Source organism: Apostichopus japonicus, chromosome 12 (assembly GCF_037975245.1).
Source record: "Apostichopus japonicus isolate 1M-3 chromosome 12, ASM3797524v1, whole genome shotgun sequence".
Taxonomy (NCBI): Eukaryota; Metazoa; Echinodermata; class Holothuroidea; order Aspidochirotida; family Stichopodidae; genus Apostichopus; species Apostichopus japonicus.
Genome location: NC_092572.1, coordinates 6,767,103 through 6,794,824, shown reverse-complemented (window position 1 = coordinate 6,794,824; position 27,722 = coordinate 6,767,103). Strand labels below are relative to the sequence as shown.

The window sequence follows — 27,722 nt, the reverse complement described above, 5'->3', positions numbered from 1 at the left end:
ACTGTGGTATCACTCTATGAAATATTTCACATTGAAGATTCTTTCCTATATATTATATTTGAACTAAACACATCAACATAATTCGTGGAAAAGTACTTAAAGTTTAATCTTGAGTCTGGTTTTCAATGCTGTTTTGTTGATATTACATTACTACTTACTCAATGTTTGTTCATTACGATGAATGTTAAACCATGGACGCTACTTTAATATTTCGAATCTATCGTATGTTGAATGTCCAACTAGTATTCATTAAATTCTTCTCTGTGTCATATTCCAATGCAATTAAATCCCCAAAGTAGTGACAAGTGTTAGGTATATGTTATTGTTTTTAAATATGCTCTTATGTTGTTTGTAGATTGTTTGTTATGAACCTAAACCTAAACATTGTATCCGTACTTACCTTCAGTGCGATTATTTCTTGTTCTTTTCTTTGCGCTAGTTCCTGCAGCGAAAATAGTAACGTGTAAATTAACGGATATTTGCTAAGTTTAAAATAGCACAATAAAAGACTAATAGAAAATGTGATAGTATGGTGTGGCAAAATCAATATCACCACAGTATTCTTTTTATTCAAAATATTTCATTACAAATGAAATAACTCAAATGCTTTGGCCTATACTGCTATTTCGCCGTCATTTATAAAACGGTATCCCTACCCAATCAACTGCTTACAAAATATTGCAATCTCTGGCTCAGGGTTTGGCAAGAAATTGATCTTCTGAGCTACAGTGAAACTGTGTCTCAGCCGTCGTCTAAACTATTAAGGATTGAGTGTAATGTCTAACTGAAACAAATACTGGTAATTATGATATCTTTACTCAGCAACGGTGGTTTTTCCTGTAGCATTTTTCAATGGTTCTCATACAGTTACAGAAAGTAAACAAGCAACCATAGAATATCGCCATTTGAATGAACATTAAACTTGTTCTTTTTTCCTTCCGGCTCATTAACTTCTTATACTTTTATTCGAATAAACTGCATGTCAATTTTATGGAAAGTAAATAATTTATGCGCTACGTTTTGTCTTAGCTGTTGGGCATGATCTTGACTTATTTACAACTTGTATGACGCATGATAGCTAATAAACAAATTAAGTTCTCATAATTCCTGGAGAAGAAGAAAACGTTTAGAAAACTTCTTATTAAAGTAAAATATTAAGCCTGAGTGTTAAATACGTAAAAGTTAGTAGGCCTGACGTTTCCATCCCAGGCAATCCACATTCACGGGTTTTATTCGTCAACTACTTTTCTGGTTATTCAACTCCATTAATATTTGCCTTCAGCTGTTAAACCCCTCACAATATGATACTTCCGGTATTCCTTAATCCACTCATCGCTCTTTCCTTTCATCTTACCTCTCCTTTTTTGCTCCATTTACTGCTAAGTTGTCCAATTTAACTCTTTGTTCATCTGTAAGGTTACTTTGGGTAACTCCATTTTGAAGTAACCGGAAAAAATAAAACAGCTGATTCGGCAGGTTATTGCATGTGTCCAATGATATCGAAAACTCATTCTTTTGCTGTTATTTTGTCATAAACAGGCCATGCGTCATATTTGGGAATCTAACTTACCTTTAACTTGAAAGTTTCGTTCCTTCCTCCTTTTGTTTCTTCATCTTTTCGCCTCAATGTATCCTACAACAGAAATATGCAATTCCATATACAAAACAGCAATTAAGTGCGTGTTATCTTCCAATGAACGTTGTTAATAATTGTTACTACTGTGTATGCCTGTATCAGAAAACATAGACGAAATGAATACTATTTAGAATGATGATCTGTTTTCAACAAGCAGTCAGGATATAAATCACAAACTCATGAGACATGTTTTGGAATTAAATATGATATTAATTGATTTTTTTGCTTAAGAAGATGGGCCTATATAATGATCGCCTTTTTCACTGTGGTATCACTCTATGAAATATTTCACATTGAAGATTCTTTCCTATATATTATATTTGAACTAAACACATCAACATAATTCGTGGAAAAGTACTTAAAGTTTAATCTTGAGTCTGGTTTTCAATGCTGTTTTGTTGATATTACATTACTACTTACTCAATGTTTGTTCATTACGATGAATGTTAAACCATGGACGCTACTTTAATATTTCGAATCTATCGTATGTTGAATGTCCAACTAGTATTCATTAAATTCTTCTCTGTGTCATATTCCAATGCAATTAAATCCCCAAAGTAGTGACAAGTGTTAGGTATATGTTATTGTTTTTAAATATGCTCTTATGTTGTTTGTAGATTGTTTGTTATGAACCTAAACCTAAACATTGTATCCGTACTTACCTTCAGTGCGATTATTTCTTGTTCTTTTCTTTGCGCTAGTTCCTGCAGCGAAAATAGTAACGTGTAAATTAACGGATATTTGCTAAGTTTAAAATAGCACAATAAAAGACTAATAGAAAATGTGATAGTATGGTGTGGCAAAATCAATATCACCACAGTATTCTTTTTATTCAAAATATTTCATTACAAATGAAATAACTCAAATGCTTTGGCCTATACTGCTATTTCGCCGTCATTTATAAAACGGTATCCCTACCCAATCAACTGCTTACAAAATATTGCAATCTCTGGCTCAGGGTTTGGCAAGAAATTGATCTTCTGAGCTACAGTGAAACTGTGTCTCAGCCGTCGTCTAAACTATTAAGGATTGAGTGTAATGTCTAACTGAAACAAATACTGGTAATTATGATATCTTTACTCAGCAACGGTGGTTTTTCCTGTAGCATTTTTCAATGGTTCTCATACAGTTACAGAAAGTAAACAAGCAACCATAGAATATCGCCATTTGAATGAACATTAAACTTGTTCTTTTTTCCTTCCGGCTCATTAACTTCTTATACTTTTATTCGAATAAACTGCATGTCAATTTTATGGAAAGTAAATAATTTATGCGCTACGTTTTGTCTTAGCTGTTGGGCATGATCTTGACTTATTTACAACTTGTATGACGCATGATAGCTAATAAACAAATTAAGTTCTCATAATTCCTGGAGAAGAAGAAAACGTTTAGAAAACATCTTATTAAAGTAAAATATTAAGCCTGAGTGTTAAATACGTAAAAGTTAGTAGGCCTGACGTTTCCATCCCAGGCAATCCACATTCACGGGTTTTATTCGTCAACTACTTTTCTGGTTATTCAACTCCATTAATATTTGCCTTCAGCTGTTAAACCCCTCACAATATGATACTTCCGGTATTCCTTAATCCACTCATCGCTCTTTCCTTTCATCTTACCTCTCCTTTTTTGCTCCATTTACTGCTAAGTTGTCCAATTTAACTCTTTGTTCATCTGTAAGGTTACTTTGGGTAACTCCATTTTGAAGTAACCGGAAAAAATAAAACAGCTGATTCGGCAGGTTATTGCATGTGTCCAATGATATCGAAAACTCATTCTTTTGCTGTTATTTTGTCATAAACAGGCCATGCGTCATATTTGGGAATCTAACTTACCTTTAACTTGAAAGTTTCGTTCCTTCCTCCTTTTGTTTCTTCATCTTTTCGCCTCAATGTATCCTACAACAGAAATATGCAATTCCATATACAAAACAGCAATTAAGTGCGTGTTATCTTCCAATGAACGTTGTTAATAATTGTTACTACTATGTATGCCTGTATCAGAAAACATAGACGAAATGAATACTATTTAGAATGATGATCTGTTTTCAACAAGCAGTCAGGATATAAATCACAAACTCATGAGACATGTTTTGGAATTAAATATGATATTAATTGATTTTTTTGCTTAAGAAGATGGGCCTATATAATGATCGCCTTTTTCACTGTGGTATCACTCTATGAAATATTTCACATTGAAGATTCTTTCCTATATATTATATTTGAACTAAACACATCAACATAATTCGTGGAAAAGTACTTAAAGTTTAATCTTGAGTCTGGTTTTCAATGCTGTTTTGTTGATATTACATTACTACTTACTCAATGTTTGTTCATTACGATGAATGTTAAACCATGGACGCTACTTTAATATTTCGAATCTATCGTATGTTGAATGTCCAACTAGTATTCATTAAATTCTTCTCTGTGTCATATTCCAATGCAATTAAATCCCCAAAGTAGTGACAAGTGTTAGGTATATGTTATTGTTTTTAAATATGCTCTTATGTTGTTTGTAGATTGTTTGTTATGAACCTAAACCTAAACATTGTATCCGTACTTACCTTCAGTGCGATTATTTCTTGTTCTTTTCTTTGCGCTAGTTCCTGCAGCGAAAATAGTAACGTGTAAATTAACGGATATTTGCTAAGTTTAAAATAGCACAATAAAAGACTAATAGAAAATGTGATAGTATGGTGTGGCAAAATCAATATCACCACAGTATTCTTTTTATTCAAATATTTCATTACAAATGAAATAACTCAAATGCTTTGGCCTATACTGCTATTTCGCCGTCATATATAAAACGGTATCCCTACCCAATCAACTGCTTACAAAATATTGCAATCTCTGGCTCAGGGTTTGGCAAGAAATTGATCTTCTGAGCCACAGTGAAACTGTGTCTTAACTTGTTCTTTTTTCCTTCCGGCTCATTAACTTCTTATACTTTTATTCGAATAAACTGCATGTCAATTTTATGGAAAGTAAATAATTTATGCGCTACGTTTTGTCTTAGCTGTTGGGCATGATCTTGACTTATTTACCACTTGTATGACGCATGATAGCTAATAAACAAATTAAGTTCTCATAATTCCTGGAGAAGAAGAAAACGTTTAGCAAACATCTTATTAAAGTAAAATATTAAGCCTGAGTGATAAATACGTAAAAGTTAGTAGGCCTGACGTTTCCATCTCAGGCAATCCACATTCACGGGTTTTATTCGTCAACTACTTTTCTGGTTATTCAACTCCATTAATATTTGCCTCTACCTGTTAAACCCCTCACAATATGATACTTCCGGTATTCCTTAATCCACTCATCGCTCTTTCCTTTCATCTTACCTCTCCTTTTTTGCTCCATTTATTTTGCACAGTTGTCCAATTTAACTCTTTTTTCATCTGTAAGGTTACTTTGGGTAACTCCATTTTGTGTGTGAAGTAACCGGAAAAATATAAACAGCTGATTCGGCAGGGTATTGCATTTGTCCAAATGATATCGCAAACTCATTCTTTTGCTGTTATTTTGTCATAAACAGGCCATGCGTCATATTTGGGAATCTAACTTACCTTTAACTTGAAAGTTTCGTTCCTTTCTTTTGCTATTTCTTCATCTTTTCGCCTTAATATATCCTACAACAGAAATATGCAATTCCATATACAAAACAGCAATTAAGTGCGTGTTATCTTCCAATGAACGTTGTTAATAATTGTTACTACTGTGTATGCCTGTATCAGAAAACATAGACGAAATGAATACTATTTAGAATGATGATCTGTTTTCAACAAGCAGTCAGGATATAAATCACAAACTCATGAGACATGTTTTGGAATTAAATATGATATTAATTGATTTTTTTGCTTAAGAAGATGGGCCTATATAATGATCGCCTTTTTCACTGTGGTATCACTCTATGAAATATTTCACATTGAAGATTCTTTCCTATATATTATATTTGAACTAAACACATCAACATAATTCGTGGAAAAGTACTTAAAGTTTAATCTTGAGTCTGGTTTTCAATGCTGTTTTGTTGATATTACATTACTACTTACTCAATGTTTGTTCATTACGATGAATGTTAAACCATGGACGCTACTTTAATATTTCGAATCTATCGTATGTTGAATGTCCAACTAGTATTCATTAAATTCTTCTCTGTGTCATATTCCAATGCAATTAAATCCCCAAAGTAGTGACAAGTGTTAGGTATATGTTATTGTTTTTAAATATGCTCTTATGTTGTTTGTAGATTGTTTGTTATGAACCTAAACCTAAACATTGTATCCGTACTTACCTTCAGTGCGATTATTTCTTGTTCTTTTCTTTGCGCTAGTTCCTGCAGCGAAAATAGTAACGTGTAAATTAACGGATATTTGCTAAGTTTAAAATAGCACAATAAAAGACTAATAGAAAATGTGATAGTATGGTGTGGCAAAATCAATATCACCACAGTATTCTTTTTATTCAAATATTTCATTACAAATGAAATAACTCAAATGCTTTGGCCTATACTGCTATTTCGCCGTCATTTATAAAACGGTATCCCTACCCAATCAACTGCTTACAAAATATTGCAATCTCTGGCTCAGGGTTTGGCAAGAAATTGATCTTCTGAGCCACAGTGAAACTGTGTCTCAGCCGTCGTCTAAACTATTAAGGATTGAGTGTAATGTCTAACTGAAACAAATACTGGTAATTATGATATCTTTACTCAGCAACGGTGGTTTTTCCTGTAGCATTTTTCAATGGTTCTCATACAGTTACAGAAAGTAAACAAGCAACCATAGAATATCGCCATTTGAATGAACATTAAACTTGTTCTTTTTTCCTTCCGGCTCATTAACTTCTTATACTTTTATTCGAATAAACTGCATGTCAATTTTATGGAAAGTAAATAATTTATGCGCTACGTTTTGTCTTAGCTGTTGGGCATGATCTTGACTTATTTACAACTTGTATGACGCATGATAGCTAATAAACAAATTAAGTTCTCATAATTCCTGGAGAAGAAGAAAACGTTTAGAAAACTTCTTATTAAAGTAAAATATTAAGCCTGAGTGTTAAATACGTAAAAGTTAGTAGGCCTGACGTTTTCATCCCAGGCAATCCACATTCACGGGTTTTAATCGTCAACTACTTTTCTGGTTATTCAACTCCATTAATATTTGCCTTCAGCTGTTAAACCCCTCACAATATGTTACTTCCGGTATTCCTTAATCCACTCATCGCTCTTTCCTTTCATCTTACCTCTCCTTTTTTGCTCCATTTACTGCTAAGTTGTCCAATTTAACTCTTTGTTCATCTGTAAGGTTACTTTGGGTAACTCCATTTTGAAGTAACCGGAAAAAATAAAACAGCTGATTCGGCAGGTTATTGCATGTGTCAAATGATATCGAAAACTCATTCTTTTGCTGTTATTTTGTCATAAACAGGCCATGCGTCATATTTGGGAATCTAACTTACCTTTAACTTGAAAGTTTCGTTCCTTTCTTTTGCTATTTCTTCATCTTTTCGCCTCAATGTATCCTACAACAGAAATATGCAATTCCATATACAAAACAGCAATTAAGTGCGTGTTTTCTACCAACGAACGTTGTTAATAATTGTTACTACTGTGTATGTCTGTATGAGAAAACATAGACGAAATGAAGACCATTTAGAATGATGATCTGTTTCTAACAAGCAGTCAGGAAATAACTCACAAACTCATGAGACATGTTTTGGAATTAAATATGATATTAATTGATTATTTTGCTTAAGAAAATAGGTCTACATAATGATCGCCCTTTTCACGCCTTTTATGACGCATTATTATTTATATTGAATATTGCGATTTTAAAAGAACGTGTATCTATTCTTTCCTTCCCACTCATTAATTTCTTAAACTTTTATTTGAATTAACTGCATGTCAATTTTATGAAAAGTAAATAATTTATGTGCTATTTTTTGTCTTATAGCTACTTATAGCTAACGTTTTCTTGTTCTCTATGAATTAGTTTAGTAGAAAAAAGGATCAGGAGGGACACTTAAGTCCCCATCAAGGACCCTATAAAGAGAGGGAAAAACCTGAAGACACAAACACTCAGACCCGATTACAATGCTTAAAGTGCTTGTCCAAAGCATTCTTAAACCCATTGACACTACTTGCAAGTACAACTTTCTCAGGCAAACTATTCCACTCATTCACAACCCTATTAGAAAAAAAGTTATGCCGAATATTAATCCTACTATGCGACTTTTGAAGTTTAAGACAATGACCTCTAGTACAACTACTGTTTGCAAAGTTGAAAAAGTCGGTAAAGGATAAATTGTCGAAACCATACACAATCTTGAAAACCTGGATCAAGTCCCCACGTAACCTCCTAAGCTCCAGTGTGGTGAGATTCAACAGTTGTAACCGCCTATAATAAGGAACCCTCTTTAAGGAACTAATCATCCTAGTAGCTCTCCTCTGGACCTTTTCAAGTACTTCCTTATCCTTAGCAAAATAAGGGTTCCAAGCCTGCACAGCATACTCCAGATGAGGCCTAACCAACTGCTTATAAAGCCTAACTACGATGTCCTCTTTCAGAAAACTGAAGTTCCTCTTGATCATACCTAAAACCCTATTACCTCTTTTAGCAGCTTCAAGACAATGTTTGGAAGGTTGCAGAGACGAGTCAATGTAGATACCTAGATCTCTTTCAACAAAGACCTCCTGTAACTCCACACCATTTATATTGTATGTAAACTTTTGGTTACTACTACCAATGTGCATTACCTTACATTTATCAACATTAAAAAGCATTTGCCACCCCTGAGACCAGGAAAAAATCTTATCTAAATCCGCTTGAAATTTCTCAGAATCGCTTTTGGAAGAGACCTCAGAATACAATTTGGTGTCATCAGCAAACTTCTTAGCTGTACATTAATTATGAGAACTTAGTTCGTTTATTCAGCTATCATGCGTCATACAAGTAGTAAATAATTCAAAGTAATGAGAAAATGTAAAATGAATTAGAATCACGTAGAATGATAATCTGTTATCTGTTTCCAACAAGCAGTCAGAAAATTAACTCATGATACATGTTTTGGAATGAAGTATGATATTTATTGACTTTTTCTTCAAAACTATGCCTTCATAAAGATTGCCCTGTACACTATGGTATCACTCCATAATCTATATCTAATTGAAGTTTTATTTTTATTTATATATACTATTTGAACTATACACAACAACATAAAAATGCGTGGAAAGATCATTTATGTTTTCTCTTTAGAATGATATCAATGCTGTTTTGTTGATTTTTCAAGGTTTCAAGTAAACATTACACATCTTCCGTGGAAAGGAGCAACATCTTTAAATATTTGGTTTCAGGTTCATATAAAAATGGACGTCTAGAATATATTTTGTACTTCATATAAAACATGATGGTAGTCGTAGTAGAACTAAATTTACAAAGCTGGCTCACAAAAGCGCAGACGTTAGATAATAGTTTTACTTATTGGGATTGCTCGATTTTAAAGAACAATGTAATCGTATCCCTCATATAGCCTCTTGATCTCATGAACATTATGGTCTCATTCGAAAAATCTAAATAAACCAAATAAGTAATATTTACTACGGTTATAATTGATTTTCTCATCTTAACTCTTGTCCCACGTTGTTCGTAGTTTCCTTTGTGGCCTTTAATTATACAGTTGTATCTACAAACTTTCTTTCAATTCAATTAGTTCGTTGGCTTTGGATTGCAAGTAATTAAAGAAAGATTTGTAAATTGAATGGCATTTACTACCTTCATGAAGGGATCCCAGACCCTATTAAAAAAAAACTGGTTGTCCTGCCGATATTACAAAGTCCACAAACTGGGATCAATGTTTCTGTAGCTTTAGTCTATATAACATGTCATACAAACATCCAAATTCAATCAACGTCATGCAAAACTAGTTTTATTGTTTTTACTGCTGAATTTCGCATCCAATACAGCAGCACCTGCATATTGAATATTAGAATTATCCTTATGTGTATTGTTCAACTGTGATGTGAACACCCATCCAGTCACAAGTATTAATTTTATGGTATACAAACTTAAAGCATACATATCTCGTGCTTCGTTTGTTGTACGGTTTCCTAGGCAGCATAGATATAGTTTTGAAAAGTATCAGGCCGTACTTTGCCTATACATCTGATCTATATAACGGTATTATTTAAAATAAAAAAATCACGTTAAATTTAAAAGGCAAAATTAGGATCCTTCAACCAACCGTAACTTCGAAACAACATATTTTATAGTTGTTCCTCTAATTTGGCCAATCCTGTTATTGAAAACGCTCATGATGAGTATTTCCCTCTTAATTTTATTGAGGCAGCCATGCTTTATCCTGTGAAATATAAGAGCTTAATTTTGATGAGCAAGGTAGTCAAGCTATTTTGCGTTTTGTCTTTACGTTATCGTAAATATCTGAGGATTTCTGAAACCTGTAGCATTAATATTTCTAATATGGAAACTATTCAACGTTAATTTTCTAAGTAGTCCAAAGTGAAGAATTATGGTAATGGTACAAATATCTTTGTTCTCCAGATGTGGCACTGGCTCGGGTATTGGATGCTCAGTACGGACGGTATTTGTCAATTATCCATAGTTGTAAAGACAAAACTTGCTGATTAGATAACATATGGACAATATATCTGCAGAATTGAAGGACCAGGATGCATGCCGATGAACAAATGTCACCATCAATTGCGTTTGCTCCTTTGGTTAAATAATAACTACAACAGAATGTTATCGACAGTCCTAACCAAGTAATATTTTTTTCCGGTAGCACTGGCAAAATTTGGTTTAGATTTATTTTTAGTATAGTATTTTTAATACTAATGGTTTCCAAGTTCCTAATTATAGCACAGTGGATATTATACGTATGTTGCTATACACATCAGTACTTTTATCTTGATATGAACTGTCACTTTTTTTTTTCATAGAAATATCCTATTTCTCGTAGGATTTGTATCTTACCCCGGTAATGGTAGACTTCACTTTATCATCTGCAAGCGCATTTGTAACCCTTTTCTGTGTATTAAAGAAACGGGAATGGTCGTGGAACATCTACATATCAACTACAATATGTAGCTTGGTATTACATCAATACGTTAAGTTTCCTCACTCTATTGTATAACGTAATATTATTTTCGAATATGGTTTTTCTATTCTTTGCAAATAGATTATATTTAAGTTTGCATATCAATTATTTTCTCATTAAAACTGACACAAATTCTCAATAAATACCCATACGGGCCATGTTCGTAGCTGCATGACACAACCGAAGTCGGTAGTAGCACGTTGCAACAGTAGAAATATTTGTCATATCTTAACTGCATAAGATGTAAGGGAAAACAAGTAGCTCACGTTTTACACAGGGACTATCGCTTAGAAACTGATATGCACTAAGTGCATCCTGCGTATTAATTAGGACTACCATTATTAAATTGAGTCTGATTGGTAAAAATAACAATATTTTTTCAATACCTTGAAGGAAGAAAATATAAACGACAAGTAAAGGAAGGGAAAACTATAAGTTACAATACTGACCTTAACGCGTGTTTCCTTGTACACCGTAAATATATTAATAATATTATTTATTATGAAGCTGCCATCATTAACAAAACCTTTGACTGTCGATTAGACCGCAGATTGATTATTTTTCAAGTTTTCATAAGTTATCGTCATATATTGCGGTCATTGTAAGAGAATGCTACTCACATGTAATTCGAGATTTTCGCTCCTTCCCTTCCTTATATCTTCCTCCATTTCCTTTAGTTTAGTCTACAAGAATGGTATTCATTGTGAAAAACAGTGATGATCTATTTTCTTTCTGTTCTACCAAAAAGAAGCTGCCTCCATGTACAATGCAGAATTAACAAACAAATGACCATGTTCACTAACAGTTACCTATTAATGAGCCTTCATAATTTAACAATAATTGGTGTTCATATCTGACGCATTGTCAATTAACATATGCAATGACAATCAATGTACTTTTGAAATGATCACCGGCATAATAATCAGAATGAATATTCGATGCTTTGAAATTTAAAGTTAACCTTAAATTAAACTTTAAACAAGTGATGAGAACACTGAAACCCCCCAGAGGTCGTATGGTTTCCTTTTCTTACTTAATCAGACCCTAACAGAGTAGGAAATCTGACAAGGCCCCTCAGAGACTATTATTTCTTCAATGTTAGGGTCAAGCTGTTCTATATTATGATGAAATATTTCGGAAAGTCAAACGTTTGCATAAAGAAAATAATGAAAGGTCTGGAAAAAGTAGACTAATTTATTGTCCAATAGATATGTGAGCATGAAGAATCTAGGTATAATCTTTTACACTCGCCAATTATGACAGCCTAATTTATATTCCTTTAGAAAATGCTGGTTTAACAATCTTGTCATATTTTCATTGCATTCTAGGCTAGTCCTAGGCCAGTTAGAAAACCTAATTTCAAATTAACAATCAGCACGTTCCAAGTAAACTTGAGTTTTACTAATGAACAAATGATATTTTATTGTAGGCCCTATCTAAAACTGCATCAACTATCACTATACACCCACATCTATTATATTACAGAACTGTCCAGAGCCGGGAAAGGTTTCGAATCATTACCGATGCTTAGCAAGGCACGATCAAGTGACTTCCAAAGTACTGTAGTAAGTAGTGTCGAAAAAAAATAACTTGTATAGAAATAGCGAAATAGATTAATTTACCGCAGTGTATGAAACTTTCACACACATTACAAACAAATTGTGCTAATATGTGCAATATGAATGTGAACAATTGTTATAATGAGCCAAAATTTAATCAAACAGAATGGGGTTAAGAGAAACCATCACAAAGCCCGATATTTCAATATTTGTCAGTCTGCATTCAAATCGCCTTTTACAAAAGAAAAAAAAAGAAAAAGAAAAGAAAAAGGAGACCTTTTCCCTCTATAGACTTCGGGATGTTAAATCGGAATAAAGTTCTTCCATCTGATTACTATTTGATCTATTAAATACAATTTAATTTGAACTACCTTGTACTCCGTAATCATTGGATGCGTCAGGTTACTTTTTTGTCTTTATTGTTTTCACACGTTAATACCAATTAGTGAGTACTTACCTCCAAGTCGGCTATTGCTTTAGCTTTCGTTTATGAATTGTTCTATTTGTAATTTGAATTAACTCCGGGAAAGAAGTACCAAGTATAGTACGAGAGAAAGATATAAAGTAGGTTTTCCAATGACAGACGTTTGATTCCATTACGTCGGTATAAATTGCAGTTCGTTACTTGAGCTAAATGAAGACAACAACTTTGGTTCATATTTGAGATAAATATATTGTTCATATAACCATGTCGGAGTGAATGGAACTTCTTTCACCGTTCCATTCACTTCGTCCTCCACGTTACGTCCAAATATACTGCAGCGTATACCCAATCTAACAGAAGTCTTTCTCAAGTACCTACGAGTCGAATTGCTAATGTGTGAAGCTTCTATTAATAATACGAAGAAAATGACAAAACAAATCTGCCCGACAGATTGAGGTTGGACATAAGTCATGTAATTAGTGTTTAAGTGCTATAATATCACCCATTAAACATTTTATGTTGTGATTACTTTAGTATATAATATCGAGAGAGGTATACAGTGCATTCTTACTTTCAGTACAGATATTTCTCTATCTTTGGATTCCGCCGATAGCTGCAGTGAAAATTAGAACAAGTGAAGAATACTTTGATCATCTGATCTTAATATGCCATAACACTATAATGTATTGTTTATCTGGGTTGACTTCTTTTAAACACATAATACACTTCACAGCTACAAATGACAGGGGTTAAAAACGCTAAACATTCCACATTAACTGTTTAACGACTTTCAATATCCGTGATTATCTGTAAAGCTAAACAACAACCAACTGATTCTTGCCTTTTGCATTTGGAATTGAATTCAACCCAGATGTAGGTGTTCTCATATTCGTGATTCTACTTTACAGTTTACAATCTATGAAATATATATCTCGCTTAAATTGCTAAGACTGTGGAATGTTTATCACAAACTCTTTTACGTCAATTTGGATTTCTATTGTTTCTAATAAATCTAGCGGCATTTGATAAATTGTGGCAACATAAATGGTGTAATTGCTTCTAACCCTCTCAACCTTAGCCAAAGCTCACCTTGAATTGTGTTAGTTCCTGATGTTTTTCATTGATTGCTCCTTCTTTAGTCTCCACTTTCGTCTGTAAGAGAAATGCAGCCTGATATAACAACACCTTTTTCTAATTTTTCATTACTATGGCAATGTATCGTATATTACTAGTGTCTACCCAAGTCATGAAATACACATATTATTGTTACGATCTCCTATGTTTATCAAAAGTTAAAATGATTTTAGCTTGAACCGCGCTGCTTTTATCAAACACTTTCATCTCCGTTACATCAGTTTACCATACAAAAACGAAGGTTACTCTTTCAAGATACGTAAGTTATTAATATTTCCTTGATGTCTAAAAGCAATATGTGATGTCTCTGCTTATCCACCTTTAATACAAGTTTTTGCTACCATTCCTTTCAATTGTTTTCATCTTTCTCACCCTTGGTCAATGAGAGAATGTTTGGGTGATCAAGATGGTCAAATGTAATTTAGACCCATTTTTGCTCTCATCTCTTGAAGTCTCCCCTCCATGCAAAATTGATCAATTCCAGCACAAAAATGAAAATGTGTTAGAAAACGCAAACGATGTTATCCACACATTCAACTTGTATGTTGGCAATTGGTCTTTAATCCTTATCATATTTAAATTGAAAACTTCACAAAATTAAATGAAAAAGAAATAAATAAACTAATGGTAACCCAAAATAAACTTTTCCTTGAATATTTCCTCGTGCTTTCTTTCTCTTCAGTTATTATAACGGGATATATACACACTGGACAAACAATTGTATTTACACTTATTATAGTCTTCGTATACAAAAAATCACACCGAATAACTAACGTATGTATATCGCCTATTGGAATATTCATTGCAGGAAGAAGTTCAAGAATCGTTTGCATTGAGCACAATTGTAAATACTAATTATTTTATGATACAAAGCTACCATGTAAAGCTATACATTTGTAGTACGATAATACACGATCATTAGACATGATAAATTATTCTTTTACGCACCGTCAGAGATTCAAATTCTTCAATTTTCCTTGGAGAGAAAAAAGTTTGGATTACGTAATTCACTATTAGTGCAGTAGAAGTATTTTCATGATGATTGTGCATAATTTTCAACGATCCTGTTTGTTTCCAGGGTCAAATCTTTTTCAAAATTGTGTTTTGCATAAATCATGTATGCATATCAATAAGCCTTTATATAAGATATTATAAGGGCATATTTGTAGAAAAGGGAATTTATCATTTATTGCGTTTGGTTTAATTGATGAAATAACTTTCAAACATCTTTTGTTTGGCTTGCGTTTTACTTGATTAATAGAATATCAGATTAAACAAAGTTTTTATATTCTACTCTATAGTCTCTGGTATCTCCATATGATGTCGAAAGTAAGGCAAGCATCTTAACGGCGTTTGATCAGGTAACAAGGAAATATTCCTTTTTCTTCTTTGTATTAAGGTTTACTTGACTAAAATAATCGGATAAATTCCTGGATAATACTCTATAGTCTCCCTCAGACGTATACGAAGACTGTCATTACAAAACAGAATGGAAAAAGCTTAACTATATCATTACGCAGTTATACTTTACGGATATTAGTCTAATGTCCAGATGGCTAAAACCTTCAAATGGAAAGGAAGACTTAGAAAAAAGAACGAGAAATGGGATTTCGTACTTCATTCATACGAGAAGTTTCCGTCTCTTAAGCAATACTTTTATACCATTTGTATCTATCAAACAAACAAAGTTTTTACATAATTACAGCCTATACCTCGATTCATTGTTGAGTGTATCCCAACTGTTAATTAATCATACTCCTGATATACTATGATCATAAAGCAGTGCAAAGGTAATATTTTTATTAATTAGAAATTGGTAAACACAATTATTGGAACGTTTACTTACAGCTTCTTATATTTCTTCCGCTGTTTTCGTTTAACCGTTGCTGGATGGCATACAAGGAATGAAACATAGTACGTAACAACAAGAACGTAATTTCGAACTTTAATTAAATGGTACTCTATAAGAATGATGGATATGAGTCTACGTTAAGTGTCTGACCAAAAAAAAAAAGAGTATATGTTGAATAAAACTGCTAGTCGCATTCGATAAGTAAAACCTAAACATTTGGAAGATATGGGTACATTGCATGACGCAAAAGTTTAGTTTAATTATTTATCGAAAACTCCTTCAAGTGTCTAATAAAAAAATTGATTTTCCTCTCCATACCTTTGATTAGTAAAATTATCCCAAAGACGATAAAGCATCCTGCTAAAGTTACTGATACGATTATCCAAGTTTCATGGACAGGCACTGAAAGATGAATTCATTGAAAGAAATTGAGACCGCGCTGAATTTTGATCAGCTAAGAATTCTATAAAGGAAGGGTGGTTGTACATGACTGCGGTTAAAATGTGTCCTTGCGTGAACTCCATGGGTGCAGCTAGTAACGGACTTAAGTTGAAGATGTGGTCACATTAATGTATAATGTCATACGGTAAGAGCAATATCGTGCCTTAATTATATGTATTTTTTTTACTGCACAGTACTGTATGTTCACCTTCGAACATTTTTACTCCCAATTTGCCATTTGCGTCCACAAACCACTGTGTCACATATATCTTAGGAAGATATTTTTACCTTTCATTTCAACTTGAGCGTGGGCAAACCTTACATCATCGTTGCTTCTCTTCGGATCTACTGCTTGACACGTTAAGGATGCAGGATGTCCATAGACAGCGGCTACTGTACTGGTTATTTCTCTTGCATTGCCATTTTGAGGTAATATTTCATTATCTTCAATGCCTTCTGTAATTTCCTTCGACCCGTTAAACCACTTTAAAGTCATTAAAGGTGGCGCATTATGTGCCGTGCATGTCAAAGAAATAGACTGCGATGGGTTGAGGTACAATAAACAGCTGCTTTCTCTATCACATCGATCGATAGCAAGGAAAAAGTTACTGAGCGAAGCTGATAATGAAACAGAATAAAAAGGCGACAATATTTAGTCAAGCTTACGTCAACTTATACTTTTGAGCTTTTTCTCTGACTACTCACTACACGATGAACGTCTGCATAATAGTTATTTTTGTTCGTCGACCTCACATTGCTGACGTTTAAATTCTATGCGGTGCAATTTATATGAACATTACGCCAGATTTATGTAAAGGTGTTTATCATATTACCAACCTAAACTCTAGCCATTTCCACGAGCAGATGTAAAAGAAATGGAATACGTCTTAGCTCGATTATTGCAAAAAAAAAATAAGAATTAAAGTGGTATCTGGCTGAATTATTAAACTACCTAACCACTTTCAAAATTCTTTTAAGTGCGTAGACTATGCGAACGTCAAAAAAATCATGGTGTGCCTGGTAGGCATTGGCATGGACGGGTGGCTATTTTCTCCGGTTATATTTCAAGAAATTTATGGAAAAGTGTAAACTTTGTTGTTACATATGAGAAAACATCGGTGAGTAAACTTATATTTTTGTAGGTTGCGTTTTTTTACACTTTCTGAATGTAAACAAACTTTCAACTATCAATTTCCAACATGTTCTCTATTTGTCTCCCACCCAAATGGAAGATCTTCCTCTCTTTATGCCGAAGTAAGATCTAATCTCAAATTACATTCTAAATGGCATTCTAAAATAAACTTACCTCTCACAACAACATTTATTTCTCCATGACATTCGTTTTCTACTGAAGTGAACCGGCAAAAGTATTTTCCTTCATCTTTGAGAGTAACTTTTCTAATAAAAAGTGTCCCATGTACTGTTACAACATACGGTTCATTGTCTTTATTGCCATTGCCACCGGTAAACGAAGCCACAAGTGTGCTATTATGAAAAGATTCTCCTTTGCTCCAGAAGTAATCACCAGTTCCTTCTACCATACAAAATATTTCTGCTGGCAGTCCTTCCTTGACTAAAGTCGAGGCTGTTCTGCCTGTTTCACTGTCTGATAGGATATCGGCTGTAAACAATTGAATAATTCCTCTTGTAATTATATTTTCATATTGGGTCCAATAATATATTACTCTACATACCTACATAATAACAGAGGCTAACCCAGTTGAAAACTAAAATTCATTAATGCATCGTGTAGTTAAATATAGGGGACCCACATCAGTAATTCCGCCTTTTTATACTGTAAATGACACCAACTTCTAAATAAGCAATCATAGTGTAGTTGCGATATTTATTTTATTAAAAGAATGTTTACAGTTAGTTTAATAAAAAAGTAACACTGATCTCCTTTGATTCTACTCTTTGTTCTTTCGTCTGCATGATGACGATCGATTTTGATTCAAGAGACTAAGTTGTATTGCATCATTCTTTTATTAATAGCCTATCGTATTCTCGTACTTTTCTGAGTGCGAAAGTACTTGTCTAAGAGAGTAATTTACGTTTGAATACGTCTCCAATGTAACCAAATATAGTATCTTTGGTGGATTTGTTGAGCAAACTTTCAACGTACTTGCAGGAATTCCTAACCGAGGGACTTGAATAGAAACATGCGAATATCAAATTCGTCTATTAAATTAAACTTAAGTTGCATGAGCAGCATCAGCGACCCAAATTGCCTGAAGCTGTAACTAAAACTGTTGAAACTCATAAATGATCAAATAAGACCGAAGGGAAAACATTGTTAATGCTGCTAGTGTAGATGTGATACATGTTTTGTTACGACATACTAACGAGTAACCCACCTGAGGACTTTGGAAATAAGCATGCAAATATCATAAGTACACAGAAACTGTCCATTTTCCAATCTGCTTCCAAATTCGTTGCGTTTTGTATGACAGGATATCGATATTTTGTATCAGCCACCCAAGCGATATCTGAAAAAAAAGCATTTTAACATATTAGCTAATTAAACATGATGCGGTGAGTTTTGGACTTTCCATTAAGTAATCTTGAAAATAGAATTGACCGAGTCAAAACAGATATCTGTTAACATGTTTACCTACTCTAGGTATGTCGGGACGAACTTGTTATTATGACAACAACAACTGACTGGCTGGCACTTGATACAAATTATGTGTAAACGCGTATTCTAAAGTAGTGGCCTATTATTTGCAAAAAAATATAGTTAACATCTTCCTTGCCATTTGACAATTGTTTAAAATTATTTGACTTTAAGTATTTATAATACTGGTCATGGGGTAAATCTAAAATTCCTTATGGCAACTCTTAAGAACTATTGCATCTGTATTATATGGGCTGCAATTTGTTGTATTTGCAATTCAAACAAGATATTTTTAGCTATAACTTTATGAGACGGTAGCGAAATTAGAGTTTGTTTGGCTTATATTTCATCACAGTCATTGGTTTTTCATTTCAAACCAGAAAAAATAGGTAGTCTCCGATATCCGTAAGGAGTGCATAGTCTATATGTTTAATCAATGTGTTACTTGTGTGAAGATGTTGGAACGGAACGTCATGTAAAGTATGTTTGATAATAATACGTTAAATAAGTAAATAAACTAACAGAACGAACATGGCTGATTGCAGATATAACGCCATTATCTAAGTTAATGAAAAACATCGAGTTATGAACCATCACGAGAATCATGACGTAATATTCGAGACTTGCTAATGTGGAGAACATTTTTCTTCATGATCTTGATTAGTACCTGATGTTCCAGTTAAAACATTAAAAGTAATCATTATGTAAGTTTGTTCTTGGAATCGTGAAGGCCTACTACAAAAATGTTGTCAATTCACTTTGCCTCCTTAAACAGTAACATTTTGTACTTGGATAAACTGTAAACTGTTGTGAGTGGCCCATGCATGTATATAAACGATAGGTTGATACCTACAAAAAAAAATTAAAGAAACAATACACATGAATTAAATGCTACCGAATATGATAACGCCCAGTTTAACAGAACACCATATCAAGGTTATTGATACTCCTTATACGTGATATCCCACCGAAGAGTAGATTTGTCTTGTAATATATTACCCAAATAAATCCGTCGTTAGTTCCCTTATAATATCCCGTTCTTAACCAAGGACGCTAGAGGTGTCTTTGCAGTGAGCAAGTGGAAATAAATGGAACTTGTCATATAAACTTAACTGTTGAACTGCACTCTAGATACAATCAGCAGTTTGTGTGAAATGAGTTTTCGCCAATGTTGGAGAACATTCCTTTTTAGCCTGCACCTAGATCTTTCTCACCGTTAACAACAAGTCCTTATCATATACTAATGTATTAGGCCCTATATGTCTTGAGATCAATAACTGTAATGTCTCAATGAGGTTTCACAACGAAATACCTGCGCATCCGGAAGCTATTAATGCCATTTTGGTAACTTTTCTTGTCTAGTGTCTCTTGCAGAATTCAGTCTACGATTCTCTTTTAGACCAATGAGGCCTAACTACGAGTCTCCAGCGTATTTAAGTTACAAATATTCCAGTAAATAAGTTAAATGACATGTTTAGATAAGCAGCCTATTTCCGCCAGATTTGGAACGTGCGTGTAGTTTGGTTGTTCTGAAAGGCCCCAGTAGAATCGACAAGTAAGCACTATTTGCAATTTATGTACAGGGCGATGGATGATGCTGTATTTTCTGTTTTGTTTGCCTCTGATGAGGTGTCATCCTAAAGAGACGCCCAAACTTAAATGTCCCGTATGTTTCTTCGGTCTCATAATTTAAATACAGGTGGTTACGAGAAAACTGATTTCAGACGTTTAGTGCTTTGAAGTATACTAACATTCTTCTGAATGATATTTGCCAGTGGTTGGAAACCAAGGTGGAATTCAGTAACCAATGGTACCCTTTTGAAACTGGTTTTTCTAGTTTTGTTTGTCAATGTTGCAGTGCGGGGTTTGCTTTGTACTTGATGGCATTTTCAATAAAACCCCGCAAATGTTGTTTGTTGAGGTATTGTGACAGTTCGTGCGAGAATCAAAATCGACTTCAGAGGAGCAAATGCGCAATGCTTGACTGCATGTAATGTTTATGGTACAATGACGTGGATGGCAACTGCTTGGTATAAGAGAGTTGTGATTGTTCGTGGGTTTATGGAACAAGTCTCTTTTGAGTGAGCCATTTCGTTGGGTCACAGTGGTGTACAGAAAGTGAACGTCATGTCTAGGAAAGTGCAGTAAATTTGATTGTGTGATGAAACGAGTTTACGGCATCAATGAAGAATTTTTGATTTGCCTCACGAAGGGTCTATATCATGAAGATATCATCAATAAAACGTAAGTTTTGTCGAGATAGAAATTCTTTCTCGAGGTTTCCTATAAAGACGTTGGCAAAAAAAAGAGCGATTTGGTACTTCATTGCGGTGCCATAAATCAGGATGTAGTGTTTGTTGCCTATTACTAGATTATTGTTAGTCAAGATAAGTTGCATCAATTTAGCCAATTCTTTCTTCGTGTGGGTTTAATCACATTTCGGCTTGAATGCTTTTTTGCAGGCCTAAGTGCTCTCTTCGTAAGGAATATTTGTGTATAACAAAGATACATCCACGGTTACAAACAAAGTGGAAGATGGAAGACTTTTATTTCCCCAATTTTCTAAATCCCTAGTTTCCTGAACATAGGACAAGAACAAAAGTTTGGATACGAAGATCCACGAATTTGCATTTTGTTTTCAGTAGCCGTTCATTTACTAGGTATTATGGGATTGTATTCTCTGTAAATTTTGGGCAGAGGGTGCTAGGTCATTCCCTTTTTTCTTTTGGGTGACTCGTTTCAGAGTTTGTGTGATCACAAGCCAGGAGTCTGAAGTGTTGAGGTTTGTCGACTAATATATTGGCTTCCTATCTTTAGAATCATTTACCCATTGTGCTAATTGCAGAACCTTTGTCGGCTGGCTTGATGACAATGTCATCACGCTTCCAAAGTTCATTGATAGCCTGTCTTTCAGTTCTGGTGAGCTTTTTGCGGATGTCATGGCAGAGGTATGTGTTTTTCCATCCTCTTCAATTGCGGAAATAATGATTCACGGGGCAAACAATGACCCTTGGATTCCACAAGCTTAAATCTATTGGGAAACTGACGTATGATATAGAGAAAATAGTTGAACACATACGAAACCCAATTTTCTTTTGAAATTAGCAGTCAGTGAAGCAGAATTTGCTGGAAGTGGTAACTTGTTGTTGTTTCATGGAGAAACTGGTAACGTTGGAGTACTGATAATACTTTACATTATTAAACATCTCCACAAAGTCTGAAACATGAGGTCTTAATAAAGCTTTTCTCATGTAAACTCTTTGATCTTTCGTTTCATTTTCGGCTTCGTGTTGTATTGAACCAGAACCAATGTCAGACAGTTGTATATTGAAATGTGCGATCGTTTAAATTTGCAAAGGACATATTGTTCGATGTGAACATTTGCTTGAAAGATAAATAATTGTGACACAATATTATAAGGATTGGTTCAGGTGTTTAACATGCCTATTTTGTATGAAAGAGCACAAAAAGACAAAAAGAACAGAGAAGAAACTACCATGATAGCATGCTTTGTTAAGGAGATATGACACTCTGAAGATATCAACATTTCTTTGATAACGACTGGTGTAGAAAGACTTACTGTGAGGGTGTCACGTCATATACTCGCTTCCTTAACATTTGTGAATATATTTCTTTAAAAATTATTTACATTTTTTAACACATTTGAAAATAAAATAATCAAAAATTCTTCAGATGTTTAATCTCAAATACTTCCCTTGAGAAATATGAGATCTCCTGACATATCTTTTGGTTGAAAGTCATGAAATCTCACAAAATATTTAGAGAAAAAAAACAAAGACTTTTTAGGAATGTGAGGATGTGACATCACAGCTAGTCAGATTTCAGCAGTTTCTACACAATCTGATAAAACTTTACACTTGAATATCTCTTTAACCGAAAAAGGTATTTGAACAGTTTTTTCACCATTGTGTTTCTTTGATTGTCCTCTTTCATATAACAAAAACATGTATGAAAACTGAACCAATCCTTTAACATCTGCACAATTTTTGTGATAATTCTCAGTTTCTTGCAATTATTTTCTTAGAATATAAGTGTTTTCCATTACTTCGTTACTTACCTTTATTTCTATAATGTCAGATTTTCTTTTCCGAAATCTCTTACGAGATAAACATGCATGGACCATATCACGCATCACCATTCAGTCTATTCATGCCTAACAGATCGATCAAACACGCTGGGCATTTATCGTGTTGAAACAACTCCGTTAATTTCTTCTCCATTTGGAGAAAGAAATATTTCACTAATAAGTCCTCCCTTTCATGCACTTTGGTCGTGATATTTAGAACTACAGTGGATTTTTTTAACAGGAATTTGTATATGTTTAAAGTTGAAATTTGGTGAATTAGAGCGACACGAAATAATGTATCCAATTCAATATTAATGATTAATTTCTAATGTAGGATTGTAATATGTAGTCTTAACATTTTGTGTTTATGAGTATTACAAGCTCTTCTCGACGATGAAATTAATTTATTGTGAAAAGTTTATTAGCTAAGCCTAAGAAACCCTAAGCTAGGCATTTTCCTCACAAGCCTTTTATACTATCAGAATCACGACCCTATGATCAAACCCATCTGGCTAAGTAACTAATTAAAATGTGGATTAAGTGTGTATGAAATTCATTTCATATTTCAGTGTCCAGTGTTATCTTAATGGGTTACTTTAGAAATAGGCTACTTTCTTTAAAAATACATTGTCATATAAGCAGATCACAATTTGCAAACCAACACAAACATTGGGTTTCCATAGAGTACAGTTTTCATATAAACTGATAAGTATTATAACTGAAAACTACCCGCCTACACATACATCTTATAGACACTTGTTCGTATGTTAAAATCATTTATGTAACCACTGGATTTAATACGAAGAATCATTTTCGTAAGTTGGTTAAACAGTTAATTCATATCATAATCGATTGCTATGGACTGGTTAAGTATAATATTATATATGTTAGCCTTACCTCGTTGGCGTTCCTGATATACAATCTACTAAACGCAAACGACCACAGTTTGCCTTCAACACAATGGAAATATTGAAATTAGCAGCTGAATGACGCCAACATGGACGGTTGCTGTTCGTTATGAGGATCGATCGCACTTTGTTCAAAGTTCAATATTGAAAGGTAATTACAGCAATTCGTCTGATCAAAGTTCATATTGGTGTTTCATTAACAATGACACATCACAGTGTTTATTGCAAATCTTTATCTATTGAGCGTCTACAAGAAGAGCAATCTACATAGTTTTACTGTTTTCAAGGCGATTTGAAAACACCCCAATGATAACAGAATATGGATTCCGTATGGACACAAATTTCAAGGTTGCGTTTTGTTTTGCAAGTAAATACACATATAACTCAAGGGTGTTGTCCATTAGCGGAACTAAAAGCATTGTGGATACGAAAAACACATGAGATGCATTAACTTTCCATATTAATATCTGTGTCATAAGCTGTTGTACAAAGTTTCAGTACATTTATATCCATGTTCGTCCACGCTTTCTCCAAACCATGCGTTGTAGCTCTTTAAAATAAGCAATCATTAGTTGTGTTTTAACATTTTAAATAGCGAATGCAAAAGGTATAACTAAGGGGAAAATGAGAATAAAATTGTACATAGAGCACTGCATTAAAAAGAAGGGGGGGGGGAATCGTTGGAAACAGGCGCGTAGCCAACCTTTGTGGGGCGAGGGGAAAAAGCCAAATTTGTGTCTGAAGTTAATAGCCAGGTATTAACCACAGCTTTACTTACGCTTGTACTAAATTTTTCCCTTCCATTTATTTTACGATACATTTCTAATGACTATAAAATATACATAAGTTTACTTGATAGGTATTTACAGACATGGTCTATCATTTATAAGTATAATTGTAAAGATTGATAATCTTAGTAGATAAACGTTAATGAAACGTCATTAATTAAATAATTCAGTGCACACCGCAAATGCACTTTGAAATTGAATATAACTTTCTCTGTTTTTCTTAGGGAATGTTTAAGTATATACAGCGCTTCAAGGTAATTTCAAACTTAAATTTGTAGAAAAATTCATTAAGAGTAGGCGAGATTATTTCTTTTAAAATCAAAGTGGAAGACTTCATATGTAAAATGAGACAATTATACTGGGGACTTAATCCATCGAAAACAGCATTTTTCTTCGAAAAAAGAACCGTGTCTTGAAAGTGAAACTCTCCACCTCTAAAAATGATGCTCAAATATTAGTAACAATATTATAAATGAAACAGATTTCTGTGTTTAGCCGTACTAAATTGCGTTAAGAGTTTATTTGTAGCAATGACTTTGTGTAAAAATGTACACTGAAGTACTGGCGCTTAGAGTCCGATACGGTATAACGGGAAATGTTGAAAACCTGTGCCGGTCGTTCTTTGTGAGGTTTGTAAAAGCGTGACCCCACATCTCTCGTGCTGTCGAAGGTGAATACAACTCGTCTGAATTGCGTTGTTGAGAATACTAATATTGCAGTTTGTAACCTCATTGCTATGACAACCCGACGTCCTTCATTCCTGCGGAATCGCACTGATTTTTCCGCGAAGAAGCTTGAATGGCAAGAAATCAAAATTGAATTCTGCTTAAAGGTTAAAGGCTTATATTCCTCATAAAAAATTGCAGACATATATAACGTTTCTTTCAGGTAAAAAGTGATTCATAGTTATCATATTATCTATACGAATATGTGAATTATTCCAAATGATTTAGTTACCAAAATTATCTGTTAGATGGGTAAACGAAATATCGCACCAAGCCTGACGAATAAAAGAGTTGTTGTTAATGCTTTTACAATAGCATTAGAAACAATTACAATGAAACATTACTGTTTCCCGAATAGCTTTAAATATTGACCCAAACATATATTCCGAATGCCTTTCGTATCATTTGCATAACGCTTAATCCGCGTACACTTCAAACTGTTTGTAACTGTGGGGATATGTGTTACTTCAAACCACTGTCATCGATCGTATTGATCATCACCCGCCGCTATACTTTTTTTCTGGATTCCTCGACCAATAAAATTGAAGATAATACTTTCCAAATCCCTCATTAATCTGCTCGGCGTGTTTGGCAAAACCAAACAGAGGAAAAGAAGTTGCACATGTTTCACAATTATGTGTCGCCCAATCGTAGTCAAATCTCTAGATGCACTATTTTGGGTTATCCTGGAAGTCTGGAAAGTTTCGGCTGATAATTCAGTCGGAAAATGTAATTTCCCTCATCGATGAAGGAAATCCCACGCAGCAGAACTGGACCATGTGTAAAAAATGTAGCTGGCATAGTATTCATGTAGGTACTCAACGGTAAAAGAACTTGGCTTGGACAACTTCATATTCCGACTCGAATATTCTTTTAAACTATTTAAGATATGGAACGTCTCAGTAATTGTACCGTCACTCCTATCAAGGATGGTGCGTTGTCTTCAGCATACTGCATAACTTTCAATACTGTGTTACTTATTCTTATACCTTTAATAATATTATTTTCATGGAAGTTTATAGCCAGCAACTCTGCAACCAGAATAAATATATAAGGACTTATTTAACTACACTGACCCCCCCCCCCCCCCCCGTTGAAGAGGGAAGAAGCTATAGAATTGCTATAGAACACGTTATTCCACGTTAGTGCCAAAGTTAAAATACGAGAGAGTTTTGTGAACAAAGGGCCATTCTAACTTATTAAACGCTTTTCAAAATCCACTTGCAACAGAAAACCCGGAATATCATGATGCGAACAATACTCTATGAGGTCTAAAACGAACCTAATATTCTCCCCAATTAACCTATGTATCATAAAACCGGTCTGATGCGGGCCAATGAGACTATGGCAGACACGTTTTAATCTAAAAGCTATCACCTTTGCAACAATTTTGTAGTCATTATTTAAGAGTGCGATAGGACGATAATTTTGTAGAGAGATGGTAGTCTTATTGCTTTTTTAAGTTTAAAGTCACAATATCTCTTGTATGTTCTGTTGAGAGTTACCCATTACGATATCCGCAATTTAGAGATGATAAAACCAGCTACCCTATTGAATTTCAATAAGTCTGACAAAGGTTCACTCCTGTAGCTTTACCATTGCTCATTGTCGTTAGAGCTTGGAAGCATCCATCTAGAGTAAGTTCGCCTTCACAGGACTGTAAGTTGATATCGTTCATATTCTGGTCGGGAGCTTGCCGCAAAAAGGATCTTTATACATCCCTCTGAGGTATAGAGCGTCTTTATCTTCTCGAAAATACCAACATTGTCTGATACGAATATACCATTGCTCTTCTCAAGTTGTAGAATTGTATTAAGTGACTTATTGTTATTCTTCAGAATTAAACAATATTTAGAATTATTGTCACCACCCACCGTGTACGAGATCTAATGATGGTTCCTCTTAGCTTATAGTAATAATATAACAGTTCGTTTTGAGTTTCCATTAATTGTGAACGTATTTTTGTGGACTATACGCTTCATAGCTGCTGTTAAAGGTCGGCGATTCCTGAATAAGTTCATTCGCTTTAGCTTGCCTCTATCTAGCTCTTTCTTTTGCTAATTTTATATAAGTTTACGATTATGAAACTTCAACATTTTCCACCAAAAAACAAAAGACGATTATGTCCCCTATTCATTCTTCTAATAATTGAAATCGGATAAACAGATGTTTGTCTCTTGTAGCATTACAATGTAGGGATTTCGTCTGTGAAGATACGCAAAAAACATTCCTATTTTAAAGGCAATCCGCTTCAAATGTGTCTCCATCAAGAGACTGAAGGTAACAAACCATCCTATTACATAGAGTAACGGGCCAATTTTCTGTTGCTCATTTAATTTTCATGCGGGACAGGGCCATATACGATGTGGTTCAAAGTAGCTGGAAACATTCAACCTCAAGGACAGTATAGTAATTTTCATTGATATTGGACACGATGA

General features: G+C 34.0%; 2 protein-coding genes across 2 annotated transcripts in view; one reads left to right on the top strand and one right to left on the bottom strand.

The window, feature by feature from the left end:
- The window catches only part of LOC139977265 (uncharacterized), a 32,066-nt gene extending 8,181 nt beyond the window's left edge, over positions 1 to 23,885 (bottom strand). The window contains exons 1-20 of the mRNA XM_071986553.1: positions 23,761 to 23,885; positions 18,517 to 18,648; positions 17,466 to 17,780; positions 16,448 to 16,777; positions 16,037 to 16,120; positions 15,713 to 15,752; positions 14,815 to 14,842; positions 13,822 to 13,884; positions 13,304 to 13,345; positions 11,370 to 11,432; positions 10,626 to 10,679; positions 7,096 to 7,158; positions 5,927 to 5,968; positions 5,199 to 5,261; positions 4,197 to 4,238; positions 3,469 to 3,531; positions 2,299 to 2,340; positions 1,571 to 1,633; positions 657 to 757; positions 401 to 482 (exon numbers count right to left, since the gene is read on the bottom strand). Coding sequence (XP_071842654.1) covers positions 401 to 482; positions 657 to 757; positions 1,571 to 1,633; positions 2,299 to 2,340; positions 3,469 to 3,531; positions 4,197 to 4,238; positions 5,199 to 5,261; positions 5,927 to 5,968; positions 7,096 to 7,158; positions 10,626 to 10,679; positions 11,370 to 11,432; positions 13,304 to 13,345; positions 13,822 to 13,884; positions 14,815 to 14,842; positions 15,713 to 15,752; positions 16,037 to 16,120; positions 16,448 to 16,777; positions 17,466 to 17,780; positions 18,517 to 18,571 — 1,635 coding nt within the window. The 5' untranslated portion in view covers positions 18,572 to 18,648; positions 23,761 to 23,885. The remainder of the gene's footprint in view (positions 1 to 400; positions 483 to 656; positions 758 to 1,570; positions 1,634 to 2,298; positions 2,341 to 3,468; positions 3,532 to 4,196; positions 4,239 to 5,198; positions 5,262 to 5,926; positions 5,969 to 7,095; positions 7,159 to 10,625; positions 10,680 to 11,369; positions 11,433 to 13,303; positions 13,346 to 13,821; positions 13,885 to 14,814; positions 14,843 to 15,712; positions 15,753 to 16,036; positions 16,121 to 16,447; positions 16,778 to 17,465; positions 17,781 to 18,516; positions 18,649 to 23,760) is intronic.
- Positions 1 to 27,722, top strand: part of LOC139976869 (AMP deaminase 2-like) — a 107,399-nt gene that overhangs the window by 26,618 nt on the left and 53,059 nt on the right. The window lies entirely within an intron of this gene.